The sequence below is a fragment of the Ptiloglossa arizonensis genome, chromosome 4 (assembly GCF_051014685.1).
Source record: "Ptiloglossa arizonensis isolate GNS036 chromosome 4, iyPtiAriz1_principal, whole genome shotgun sequence".
Classification (NCBI taxonomy): domain Eukaryota; kingdom Metazoa; phylum Arthropoda; class Insecta; order Hymenoptera; family Colletidae; genus Ptiloglossa; species Ptiloglossa arizonensis.
In genome coordinates, this window is record NC_135051.1 from 24,115,023 (window position 1) to 24,129,056 (window position 14,034).

Sequence of the window (14,034 nt, forward strand, 5' to 3'; positions counted from 1 at the left end):
TGTCGTCGCAGAACGACGCGTTGCTGGGCCCGAACTTTCCGGGTCGCTAGAAAGTTGTGTGTCAAAGATATTCGGGAGCATGTTGCTGATCGTCACTCGAAGAAAGTCACTCCGTGGATTCATCGTGAAAACATGCTGGTGTCGCGCGCGAATCTGCATTATACGTTCAACGAGACGCCCATTTACGTAAAAAGGAGATCGCGAGAGGATGCGACTGTCGCTATGACGGTGAATCGTTTCGTCGTGTTTCTCGTTTTCGTGTTGGGAGTCGCAGTCGCGGTGATCGGGACGTTCCTGTCTCGATATATCCACGACTCGTCGAAGAATCTGCCCGGTGAGTCTTACGAACCTGACTAGTTCTTCTAAACTCATAAACGACGGCTCATAACCTCGTTTCGGGATAATCATCGTCATTTTTCCAGACTATCGTCACGTATTCATTCCGCTTCCTTCGGAGGGGACGTTGAACGTCTACGACGAAGGTACCTTGGACGTGGCATTACCATCGAGTTTTCAATCGGAAGATCGGTCAGAAATCCAAAGTAGAGCGGCATCCACCGCGGAAGCTTTAACCTCGTTGCATTTGGCGCTAGAAATGAAATTATCGGGAAAGCAAAAGAAAGCGGTGAAATTGTTCCAGCATGCGGTGGCGTTGGCACCTAGTCATCCGGATATTTTGAATCATTACGGGGAGTTTCTGGAGTATACGCAGAATAATATTATCAAAGCAGACGAGTATTACGTACGCGCGTTGAGTTACCAACCGAATCACGAGGGAGCATTGACGAACAGTCGGAGAACGGCTCGTGTGGTCGAAGAGCTGGATCGGAGAATGCTCAGGCGTATAGACGAGAAGCGAGACGCATTATTCGCAATACCTGACAACAACGCGGCATTGATACGCGTGAAAAAGGAGGCGTATTTTCAACATATCTATCATACGGTCGGTATAGAAGGGAACACGATGAATTTAGCCCAGACCAGAGCCATAGTCGAGACGCGAACCGCAGTCGGTGGTAAGAGCATCGACGAACACAACGAAATCCTGGGATTGGACGCCGCCATGAAGTACATCAACGCGACGTTGATGAACAGAGTCGGTTCTATTTCTATAAAAGACATATTGGAGATACACAAACGCGTGCTGGGTCACGTGGATCCTGTACAGGGCGGTCAGTTTCGACGTACCCAGGTCTACGTCGGTGGACACGTGCCTCCCGGTCCCGGTGATATACATTATCTTATGGAAAAGTTCACGTTGTGGTTGAACAGCGAGAGGGCCATTCGAATGCATCCTGTCAGGTAAGCGGGCACGATTTTCCCGTACTTTGTCGCCTATGTGTTCGGTTCAACAAATTGTTGTCCTCTCTAACATTTTATTTCATTCATTGAATATTTTCCCTAGGTACGCGGCTCTGGCGCATTACAAGTTGGTACACATACATCCGTTCTCCGACGGAAACGGTAGAACGTCTCGTTTGCTTATGAACATGATCCTCATGCAGGCCGGTTATCCACCCGTTATTATTCACAAGCAGCACCGACACACTTATTACGAGAATCTGCAAATAGCGAACACGAGGGATGTCCGACCGTTCGTTAGGTTCATAGCGGAATGCACGGAACAAACGCTAGACCTATTCTTGTGGGCGACCAGCGAGTATTCCAAACAAGTCCCCGCTCTCAGCCAAGACACCTTGTTCACCGTGAAGCACAAGACGATCGCTTTGGAAGATACCGATGACATCATCGATACATTCGATGACGACGACGACGACTGAGCGATACCGATGATCCGACGCGATATTCAAAAGTATTTTCTAGACCAAAGAACAGTAGCATTAAGTCGTGTATATCCATCCATCCATTCTTGCCTCTATCGTTCGTATCGATCGAGCGATTCGTTTTAGAAATCGCATAAATGGTTCGCGTGGAATGGACGAGCGGTATGCTCGAACAATATTATTTATTTATTTGTCTCCGACGGGCCAGATATCGGGCCCGAAGAACCGCTCTCACGAAAAGCGCAATATCTCCTTTGGGTTCGGACGATTTTGATTTTTAAAGAGTACCTTAAATGACAATTAGCCGGTACAAAAATGCTTCCATTACTTTTCGTTTGAGCTCTCTATCGTATACAATTAGAGACACTACGAAGTACAGTGTGAAAATTTATCGAGAAGACTGTGATCTAACATAAGGAATATAATACGTATATGTGTAAGGGAATATATTTAACAAGATGAATTTTAAACGCGGGTATATCTCCTGTTTAAACTTACGGAGCAACGGCGCGATTGTTACTCGCTGGTCAAGTTATCTCAGACGTACAGAATTGTAAATACATGCGCGGCTTTTAATAAATCTGTTATTTTGGAAATCATTGTTCGTGTATTTTGTTTCTTTTTTTTTTCTGTTACGGCCATCTTCCATACAAATTTCTAGGAATACACCTGTACGTTGGTACGTTAAACGGACCTGCCATTTCTTATCCTTTAAAACGATCGTCGTTTTATTTTATCATATCTGTTTACTCGTTCAAGCGATAAAGTAAAATTTATTTCTGGGTTAACGCGCGGGAGAGAGAAAAAGTGTAAAGTTGGGAAACGACAATACGTTGCCACTGGGTAAGTAAATTGTTTCTTTTCGCGTCACTTCGCCTCGATTTTTTTCTCCGTAACTATTTTCTTATCAAAAATACTAACGGTATGAGACGTTATCGAACGTCAAGCTACACGCGACGCGTACCGTTGTTCGCCGGCTGTAGAATTATTAGTACAAACGCGTTGTTAACGGCGTTACCTTCGAAGCGTAAAACCACGCGATCGATTCGAAACCGATCTTCATCCATTTGCCCTTGTTTTCACCGCTCGTTCCAATTGGGACCGAGCTGACTCTCGTAAAGCCGGCCGATCTACGAAAATAACGATAAGACCGGAGAAATAAAAAAAACTAAAAAAAAAAAAAAAGAAAAAATAAAATACTGAAGGGTTCACGATTTCTAGGAAACTTTAATTTTTTTTTTTTCTTTTTTTTTACGTCTAATGAAAAAAACATTATCGACACTTCGTCGGAGAAAGAAACGATACAGAGGCGACTTCTTGCACCGGTTTCTCGAGTGCGTTCGATTTCGATACGTAGTATATATATATATATATCTCTCTCTCAAGAGTGGAACAAAAAAAACGTTGCGTCCGTTACGCTATACGTGCAAATTTCTCTCTCTTTTTTCTTTTTTTTTTTGTTTCCTCGTTACTAATTGCGACATTACACGCTCGGTTAGTCCGTATAAATACATTTCTATAAAAAAAAAAAAAATTATACTTCGCCAATGACGTGTATGTCGGCGGTACGCACACCGCTTTTGAAAATTATTTCTTTTTCTCTTTTTTCTTCTCGCACTCGTTCTCTCTCACTTATTCACACATTCGCTCTCGCTCGCGCTTCCTTCCCTCTGACCCCTTTCTTTTCGTCGGTTCGCGCGATCCCAAGGTCCCGTGGATCGATAGGTCGCGCGTGCAGTATCGACGAGTCGCTCGACGTCACGGAGGAAGGAACGCGTTTCTATTCGTGCACGGACACGCGCGATTATAACCTCTTTCCGCGACCGTTAAACGGGCGTCACGGGCGTCCACGGGGACGCGTAACCAGAGTGAAACAAATCGCTACAGGATCGCGGTTGTTCGTCCGGTAGGGGGAGATTTTCTCCGTAACGTTCGCGCACCATTGCGATGGTGAAAAAGTACAAACAAGAAATCAAACGACAACGACGCTGAGGGGCAGTATCTTCGAAAATGAAACAAAAAAAAAAAAGAGAAAGAAAGAATAAAAATGGAAAGGAAAAAAAAATTGTAGACGAAAGTAAAGCACAGAAGTATCTAAAATAGGTATACAGTCTAGTCTATCAATCTCGGGGTCGAGTTCCTGCACGTGTAATATTTTCTTCTTCCTAGCTAAGCGATTATCGTCTCGAAAATCAGTCGTTATTTGGTTCGTTGCGAATACGGGGGCGTGATTGCGTCGCACGCTCGCGTGGAACATCATCGAGGATCTTCACGAAACACGGATGTCGATCGGAGGCTCGCCTCTGGACAGGATGGTCTCGTTTTTGTTATTTTTTTCTTTTTCTCGAAAATTCCATCCAAGCCCCGTGTTCTCGCGATTTTCGTGCTCCGGGAGCGTGCAGAATTCGCGCGCAAAATTGAATCGTGTCTTAATCGGCAACGTTGTAAACGAGTCTCGTCGATTCGTCGACGGACGAAATAAAAAGGACCACATACACGTTGAAAAGGTCCGACAGTCGCGCGCGCGTGCGCGCGCATGTGTGTACGTGTGCATATGCGTAGGAGAAAAAATTAAAAATAGAAAAAAAAACAGGGAAAAAAAAAAGAATTCTTTGAAACACGCTCAGCGACGGAGGACTCTTCTCGCGCGTGCACGGATATACATACAATATATATATATATATGTGTGTATATATATATTTATAATATTGAAGGCTCGATGGACGCGCATAGCGATTTGTTATCCTTAAATTTATTCGAAAACGTTCGAGTTGTAGGGGGAGTTTAGGGGTTTGAGGAGCGGATCCTTGCACACGGTACATTTACAATGTTCGTTTTAAGTTTCGACGCGTACAGCGAAAAAATGATTCAGGAGTTTTGGGGGAGGGAGGGTTGGGGGGGGGGGGGGTGACTAAAATTAGGAACCGACGAGGGTGTCCGGTTCTTGAGTACTCCTGAAGGATAAACCGGGATGCGTTTTCTAAAATCTTACACACAAGTGTCTCTATCGTCCCCCGTGTTGTACACGACGAACACGCACACATGCCTGTGTCGCTCCCTCCTCTCGTGCATGCGCGCATGCGCACTCGTTCGTCAATTCTCTCGCTTCGATTCCCCTGCTCGTTTTTTTTTTCCTTCTTATTTCCTATCGATGCTCCATGGGAGTTACACCCGGCACGTAGTATCCTGGTCCCGACAAAACGTTCGTCTTTGTCGTTCGCTGTTTCGATGATGTTTGTAACAGGAATGCAAGGGGGGGGATGAGAAAAATTGATTCGATCGTTCGTGTTGTTCATCGGTACGTTTCAGAGTGGAAGGGAGAGAGGGATAGAGAGATAGGGAGAGACGGAGAGAGCGACACGCTAGGCGATAGCGATCGAAGCTCGATCGCGCGTTGATAAGGTATCGCGCGGCACGAGAACGGAAGGGGGTGGGGTCAAGGAGTGGGGAGGGGGGATGGAGGACGTGGTGTAGGAAAGCGACCAGGCGAACGCTTCTCGCGAATCTATGGACGGTTATTCACGCGCGCTACGGGATTCTGGCTCGCGATCTCTCTCGTGGATCACATGTATCGAGGGAGAAGCGTGGATCGGACACGATTTTTTTTTCCCTTCTTTTCTGTCTCTCTTCTCGACAACGACTACGACTACGACGACGACGTTGATCGCGAGACGAGAACGAAGGAAAGAAAAAAGAAAAGAAGGAAAAATTCGTGGCTCGCGAGAGACCGAAAAAATTGTTATCGACGAGCACCATCGTCATCGTCATCATCAGGAGGCCATGACGACGGACGTGGCGCGATCGATTCGCGATCGATTCACTCGTCTACGTTCGCTACCTCCTCCCTTGGCCTTCCGTGAAACCCTGGTCCCTCTTCCTCTTCTCGTGCCGCGTTACTCTATCCTCGTGGTGAACGTTGATATATAATATATATGTATAACCGCGATTCTACCTCCCTTTAGCGCAAAAGGATCCACCTTAATTGTACCGTAAATTACGAGTTCGCGTCATCTTCTGGCTGATTTGTTCCTCTTGCAGGAGCTGCCCACGAAACTGACTGACTTGATCTATCGCGGCGTTCAAGGTGTCGCGTTGCTGCATCAGTAGCTGCTCCCATTTTTGGGCATACGCTGCAACAGACAAAACAATTTCAGTCGTACGGTTTTTGGTGAGGGAGGGAGGTCGTGCTCGGGTCTCGCGATTTTGGTGAGTCGATTGAGCCTGATGGAAATTATTTTTAATTTTTTTGGAGGGGGATTTTTTTTTTTTATTATTTTATTTTATTTTATTTGTGTGAATGCCAAAGCCAGTAGTCGGTGGCAACGGTGCGATGCACAATGGGCCAGGAATCGTTCTCGGGAGAGATTTTTGATTTTTTAAACAACTGGGAAAATATTTGGGAAGTTTTATCGGTGTCTCTGGTAATCTTTTGTTCCAAGCGCGACAGAACAATTGAATACAAATTGTTGCGAGTAATATTTCGTTTTAGAATTGTTCATGGAAATTTCTTACTGGTAAAATTGTCGAATTTTGCATCAAAGTAAAGTGAAGGGACACATGGGAGAATATTTACAAGTAATTATTTTGACAAACGAGTAGAATTTCACGGAATCTCTACCCGGTACGGTGTTCTTCACAATTATGCAAATTTTTGTCGATTGCCCCCATTGCTCGATATGGAGACTTTTTAATTACTTCAAGCACCGTGTAACTTAACGATACAGATTATTAATCTGAACACAATGCTCGAGTGTGTAACACGCAAATCAAATTTTTACGTTAAAAAAAAAAAAAAATTAAGAAAGAAAAAAGAAAGGCAAAAACTATTCGTATTTGTTAAACTCACACTCGCGTATAAGCAGAAAAACAAAAACAATAATCTATCGTACAGAAATATCTATCCATATTTCTCTACTGTCGCTAAAATCACATGATCCTTAACGTGCTGGGAATGCATTCTGACCGACTGTGCACCGATCGTTCGCATCGAATCGAAAACGTTTCTCGAGATTCGGTCGTGTTCGATCTCGTCGATGAATCGAACCGAATTCGGTTCCGGGAGCCAGCAACTCGGTCGAGCCTGGACTCGAAAAGAAGTTATAGCATTTTCAAAGCGTATCGCAGCCGCGATCGAGTATGTTACAGGCTAGAATTAGTGTGCGAAGGAAACAATACCGTTAGATTGGTAATCCACAAAAATAATATTTATTTAACAATAATACTTCGAGCCGTGTACATAGAAAAAAGAACGCTGTGCATATGGCTACTTTGCGTGTCTCGTCGACCGCTCTAAATCGATGGTTCGCGTGTCCCGTGCGTCGAACGAGAGCTCACTGTCGCGTCGGTTCGTAAAAGATAAAAAAAAAAAAGAAGAAAAAAAAATCGAACAAAAGAGAACGAAAAGAAAGAAAATTAGAAAACGTTTGCACGCGTTTAAGATCTACTCGCAGAGGGGAAGACACATGGGTTATATCCTCCGCCCAAATTGCCCGGCAAGAAGAAAGTTGAGCACCCTCGCGAACATTCGAGACTAACGAGATATGTGTCGTCGATTTCGCGGTGTATGCGAGAAATTCACTCGTGGCATTATTTTTGAGGATTTCAGTGGCGTAGATGCATGAATGGCCAGCAATTGGTGTTAACTTCGAGTGCGTATTAAGGTTAAGCGGGCGGTTTCCTTCTCAGGCGATTCTTTATGATTTTGCGAATCGAATTTGATTTGATTTTTCGTACCGTCGGAAAATTGCATTCTCTCTATCAGACGTCTACGCAATGAGAACCTCCTCGGGTAGGGCGACTCAAACTTTGTTCTTTTCCGTCTCAAATCTGCAAGGGTTCGTTATAACGTTCAAAACGTGTGTGTGTGTGTGTGTATTGCGTACGGTGTATGCTTGCATCACTCTCTTGCTGGAAAGCTAGAAAAGCAAACGACCGAGAAACGAGCGAGAGAGACGACACACGGCGCCCTCTGTTAATCTCTATTGCATCTCGACGAATAAACATGGCGCGTGCCTCGGTCGCGCGGACTCTGCTCGTTCGTGGGTTCACTAACGCCCGAGACTGCTCTCACAGCGAATGAATATTCGTACGAACTGCGATTCTCCCGATACCGAGCCACGGATCTCGGATCTTTGGCGCGTTCACCCGTAGTTGGTATCATTGGGTCGCCGACGTTGAACTTTCTATTCGTTTCACATTCTTCCGTGTAATTACCGATATAATTAATTACATTTGAAAAGTCCATTATTTCATTCTCGTACGTACCTCTGCTGTACTATTAACGTATTTATCACGTTGATTGACACATCGTATTTAAGTATGCCGTCGTCATCTGTTCAAACTATTCGATAATTAGGTGTACTTGTTATTTTGTATTACTAACGACGGCAAGTTATTTAAAAGTTTATGTTTCGTTTCTCGTGGGCGCTCTAGAGAAGCGGTGTAAGTTTAAATTTTAATGTTAAAACGTAAACGTTTCAGACGCCGGTCACTGGTGACCACCATTCAACGTGTTCCGGTAAGAATAATATTACTGTTTGCAGAGTAATTCTAATAGGTTAGAAACGACCCTACGATACCAAGTACTAATTCCAAATTAACACGCGCAACTACGATCCACGGGCCGATAACGCGATTCACGATCCAAATTCCCCAATCTGAATCGTTGACGCGAATCACGGTTCGCACGAACAACACGCACTGCGAGACCGAGCCCCGGAACGATTCGGAGGCACTCGGAGGACCTATCAGGATCGACGAGCACCGGATTTACCGGATGGCTTATTAAAAAATAAACACTACGCGACCAATTGAAGAGGGGTTTCAACGATTTAAAATTTGTTAAAACTTAACACCTACGAGTACGTTATAACGTGGTTACAAAACTATATACGGTAAAATTGTCGCAGTGAACGCAACGTTCAAGGCGTTGATCGAACAACCTCGAGGACCGAAACCACGAGCAACCCGCGAACAATGGCGCTCTCCTCTCTCTCTAATTTATTGCTCTTGCTTTCTGCTTACGTAGACGAAGAAGCCCACGTACACGGTGGGCAGCAGCGAGAAGAGCAGAAAGTTTTTCACCAACGTCAGCAAGAGTTTACAACACTCGGACAAAGACGAGCCCCCGTTTCGTCGCTCGAGACTGCTTTTGTTTCTACGCAAGTCCTCCGTTCGTTTCCAACCGTCGCGCGATTCTCCTTGTCGGACATTCGAACGATCTTTGGAGCGTGTCGTCGTCGTCGTTGTCTCGTCGCACTCGAGATTGAATTTCTCGCAACCGAAGAGCTTCGTTTTCTTCGCTGGCTTCTCGTTGTCGAACGCCTCGAAGTTGTAATTGTAATTGGCGTTGTCCGGGACGATCTCGTACAACGAGCGACACGCATGCGCGTTCAACGATCTCTCGCCGAGGGTCGCATACTTCCTTGCGCGAGCGTTGAACGTGCCCGACCAATGGTACTTCTGCGTCTTCCTGCGCCCCGTGGACACGGACCGCCCCCTACTGTCGCGTTCACCGCCGCGCGCGTGGAGGTTTACGTTCATAGGATATTTCCCCGCGAAGCGTTCGGTGCTCGAGATACGTTCGACCATGGTCGACGAGTCACTTGCTCTCCCGATGTTCGACTCGGTGTCGCTCGAGCTATCGTCGCTCTCGCGTTCTACTAACTCGTCCTTCCACGGGGACTTTAACGAGTCCTTTGTCGTCGTATTAACGTTCCTATTCAGAATGGACCACTCGTCGTCCGAGACGACGTCAGTGACGTTGACAGTAGTATCGTGGCTCATTGGTTCATCGGCCTTATATAACGCAGTTGTGGTCATGGTCGTTGTTGTAGTTGTAGTAGTAGATGTAGTTGTAGTTGTCATCGTTGTCGTCGTTGTCCTGCCGTCTTTCCGTTTTAACGTGCAGCTTGTGTATGCCTTACGTTTACCACGCGAATCTGTTGCAAAATTTCACACACAATGACGCCTCAAAGAGTCACACAATATTTGCTCGCTTCTCCATTTTTTTTTACCGTTCTTACTACTGCCCCCACCCACCCACGTTCTGTGATTCCCCACTACCCTGCCCCACAAGTCCGACCGTCGAATCTCCGAGAGACCGGGGGATTTGGTGGAGAGAAGGGGGCCGATATCCGTAACCGTTCGAACGGTTCTCGGAATATGCACAAACGCAGAACGCAAAACACGATCCGTTCCGAAAGGCATGCGATTATCGAGTGGAGAGAGAGAGAGAGAGAGAGAGAGAGAGAGAGAGAGAGAGAGAGAGGGAGAGAGAAAAAAATAAAAAGATAAACGGTTGCAAAGCCGAGAGTACGTTTGTCTCGCTCAGGGGGGGGGGGGCAGGAAAATATGTAAATAACCGGTTTTTGCATTCCATTCATAAACGAATAAGAGGGAGCGGGGTGCGTGCGCATGCAGAGAAAACTAACTTTTTTTTTTGCTAGGACTAACCGAAATTGGCGGGAAAACGTAACAATTCACGAAATAATGAACACATCAAAAAAAAAAAAAAAAGAAAACAAAAATTTGGAAGCGAATTTATACGGTATACGCCAAGCAGAACAGATCTTACCTTCTTGGTCATAGTCTACTTCGTGCGTCGCGCTAAACACAGTGTGCGCGTCATTGAGGAATCTGGTTGTACCTTCCATGACCATTTTGTGCGTGTCTAGCACTTCCTCTTCCAACATCTGCAGCGCGGATACCGCCTCGTGGAAAGTGTACAGATCTTGCGAGATCTCGCCCTCCTGGGTGGGAAAATCGCGAAATGTCGAGATGAAGGAACAATAACGAAATGTTTGGCTAACACATGTTGAGCGCCGCGTTTTATTTTAAAATACTCGTTTTGATCATTTTGTGCAAGAAACGGTAAATGTTTCAGCGTCCCTCGAGTGGTACACAATTATCGTGTACAATGATATCATCGTACCGTGGGGGCCACCGATGTTTATTTCTATAGTCTTACGGATGTTGTAAGCCGTGTCTTATAAATATATAATGAATGTAATAAACGTCGACCGTCACTTACGCGGTATGAATGAAAAGTCACGCGAATTGGCGCGGCACTCGACGTGTTAATTTAATTAATGCAGCGGTCGATGGAAAGAGGTAACGAGGGACTTACGTTCAGCGAGCGAAGTTGCGCCAAATCACTGTCTGACAGAACGCTGTTGTTCGATTGTTCCTCGATCTTTGGATCTCGATCGCCATCCGTCGGCGAAACTTTCACTTCCGTCGGATCGGTTGCGGCTAGTTCCTTCACTCTGTCCGCGTATCTTAGAGTGTTCAACGAGTGTTCGCAGGAACTCATTCCTGGACTGATCATCGCTATCTGTAAATACGAAATAACGGTCTTAGAATATGGAACATCCACCTAGGCAAACCGATCACCGTTGTACAGGATATAACATAGTACGAGAGATTCAGCACTTAAAAACAATGAACTTTGGTAACTTGTATCTGTAGTTCAATTAATGAACAAATGTTCACAAAAGTATTACCAACAGTTTGGCAAAACTCTACCGGTTAAAACGAGTCCAAACACGACCATCTTCGGACCATGTTCGGTTATAAACAATTCTAATAATTTATAATTAAAAGTCGTCCGAACATGGTCGTGTTTGGACTCATTTTAATCGGAAGAAGCTCACCGATCCATTGATGACCCTCCGAAGACACAATGGCGAGTATACAAAATTTCAGTTCGCAATAATAGCTACCGCAGATACTCGCCGGTATCCAATATCGAAATCCTATTAAAAAAGAACGTTATCTCGTTATCTCTAGCTCGTTTCATCGTCTTTAAGCTCTGTATAACTTTCCCCGAGCTTAATTATGTTACACCCTGGGTACGTTCGCGAATCCCACGAGCAATCACCATGCAGGTTTTCGACTTCTCGCCGATGAAGCTGTCCCTCAGAACCTGCGTCAGCTTGCTAGCTCTGAACGGCAAGTGCGTGCCCTTGCGACTCAACGCGCGAATGCACTCCTTCAAGGCCAGCAGCGACTTATTGATCTCGGCGCCTTCCATTCCTGCGAATCAACGCAACCGTTTCATCCTGTGGGTCACCCGCAGGAGCAGACCATCTCGCGAATCAAAATTACACAAAAAAAAAGCCACTCACTGGTCTGCCTGTTGGCGGACGACGTGTCCGCTCCTCTCTCGTTCCCGGCCAGATCGATCAGTGAAAATTTACCGTGCACCTTGTGAGTGCCCGGGGACCGTGCTATGATCTGAAACACCGCGTGCGATCGCGACGAGTTGGAATTCGCGCTGGTCTGCCCGCTGGTCCTGGCGCTGTTCCCGTGTTGGATAAGCTTCAGTACCTCGTCGCACGTTTCGACGACTTTCTCCGTCAGTCCAACAATTTGCACCTAGGACGACCCACGACAATGAACAAAACTCTAACAACCGTGCGTCGTCGACCGTGATTGTTATCAACCCTTTCCACTCGAGGGGCGATCCTCGATCGCCACTGAATTCGGTGTACTTTTTCTCCGATTTGGAAAACGCATCGTGGTTTGGAATTGAAATTAAAATTCAATCACTATTTTCTTGTAAGATGTGTAAACGAATATGTATATGAAACATTGAAACGAAAATGTTCCGTTTGAAATTAATTACACGATTCGAAGGATTTCGTCGTGATGCTAGTTTCCGGTAACAGAACAGCATCGAGTGAAAAGGGTTAAACGAACACACCCGTTATAGTCTATACCTGCTGCTTGCCGTCCTCCAATACCCTCAGTTTCTCTTTGTCCGCCAACAGATCAAACACCTTGCCCGAATAGATTTCGAAGAAACTGGCGGATATAACCAGATTCAACGGCCGATACTTGGCCATCTTGAGACACTTGAATACGTCCTTGGCCACCATGGCGTAGATACCTTTTTTACAGTCTTGAGTCTTCCCATTGAAGTCACCGCCCATGGTGTGGGTCTTCCCGCTGCCCGTTTGACCGTAGGCGAAGCACGTCGCCATACCGCCCTCGAAGATCGTCTGGACCAATGGTTTCGCGGTGTACTTGTAGACGATCTCATTGGTGCAGGTCTCGTCGAACGCGTAATCGAATCGAAAGATTTGGTTCTCCAAGTATTTGGTTAAATCGACTTTGGCCTTCGGCTCGTGCACGACCATCTGGTCCTTGCTGGGCACGCTGATCACGTCCACCTCCTTGCGCGTGTTCTCCTTTTTGTTCAACGGACGCTTCCTTACGCAGACAGTGATCTGATGGTCTTCCACGGTGTCCGTTTCTCGCAAGGGCCTGAAGTCGATGCTGTTCTGGTACTCTCTGCGAACGGAAACGATCCCGTCGTGAGCTTTGATCCGTGATGAGACGAGGATGGTGGATTGGTTAGCCTTTTAGAATATTTGTACACTTATCGTGGAATATTTTTGCAAATATTCGCACAAAATGTCTGTGATACATCAAACTGTTTAAAATATTGTTAATATTGTTAGCATGTATGTAAATATTTACCCTTTGGACTCGAGAGGAGATCCTCGGTCGCCATCTAATTCAGTGTACTATTTTCGATCCGGGAAAACTTGGTGGTATGGAATTCAAATTCGAATTTAAATATCACGTTCTTGTAGAGTGTAAACGCGTGTATGCGAAGTGTATAAAAATGTTCCATTTCAGATTAATTTTACGACTTAAAGAATTTTTTCGAGGCGTTGGTTTTTGGTAGCAAAGATACTTCGAGTGCAAAGGGTTAAAACATGAATATTTTATATATTTTATATAATATTTTATATAATATTTTATATAATATTTTATATATCTTTTCAATAAAAATATAATTTTGTTTCATCGTATATTTTGCGCGTTAATCTTTCCTAATAATAAACTGGTGTTTGCAATTTTATAAGTACCATGAGATGCAAATTATGAAGTTTAATTTCGAGGCAATATCTGGTCGCGTAAAATTGGAACACATTGGATATATTGTAATACGAAAGTCGCCGCTAAAATTTCCAATAAATATTCATAATCGAGTTTCCTAATAATATAGGGAAATTATCTCGCCGAACGCCCTAAACGCTTGATCTTAACATTGCAGCGACATCAAAGGCTGATACCATCTTTAGATCGTCCGCCGCGGTATCGGCCTTTGATGCGGGACAATGTACGATCAAGGGGCACGACTACTCCTTTTGGGACCTTTAACGAGGTAATTATCCTATACAACACAGCTACATCGTCGCAAGATTGATACGCCTCATAAATCACCACTGGTTAGAAT

At 45.1% G+C, this 14,034-nt stretch overlaps 2 protein-coding genes across 6 annotated transcripts in view; one reads left to right on the plus strand and one right to left on the minus strand.

The window, feature by feature from the left end:
* Fic (FIC domain protein adenylyltransferase) lies at positions 1–2,383 on the plus strand. Its single transcript, XM_076310682.1, has 3 exons — positions 1–334; positions 423–1,302; positions 1,406–2,383. The coding sequence occupies exons 1-3, from the start codon at positions 133–135 to the stop codon at positions 1,779–1,781; spliced, it is 1,458 nt and encodes a 485-aa protein (XP_076166797.1). The 5' UTR covers positions 1–132; the 3' UTR covers positions 1,782–2,383.
* The window catches only part of Klp10a (kinesin-like protein 10A), a 26,211-nt gene continuing 14,420 nt past the window's right edge, over positions 2,244–14,034 (minus strand). Inside the window, exons 6-13 of one of the 5 annotated variants that reach the window (XR_012991930.1) lie at positions 12,506–13,079; positions 11,912–12,161; positions 11,665–11,819; positions 10,912–11,118; positions 10,360–10,534; positions 8,830–9,724; positions 7,518–7,610; positions 5,778–5,914 (exon numbers count right to left, since the gene is read on the minus strand). Coding sequence is in view for 3 of the 5 variants with exons in the window: in XM_076310678.1 (XP_076166793.1) it covers positions 5,885–5,914; positions 8,808–9,724; positions 10,360–10,534; positions 10,912–11,118; positions 11,665–11,819; positions 11,912–12,161; positions 12,506–13,079 (2,308 nt within the window). In the remaining 2 variants the exon portion in view is untranslated. Of the gene's footprint in view, positions 5,915–7,517; positions 7,611–8,807; positions 9,725–10,359; positions 10,535–10,911; positions 11,119–11,664; positions 11,820–11,911; positions 12,162–12,505; positions 13,080–14,034 lie in introns of all 5 variants that reach the window. The other 4 variants (XR_012991931.1, XM_076310678.1, XM_076310680.1 and 1 more) reach the window with 4 other exon arrangements.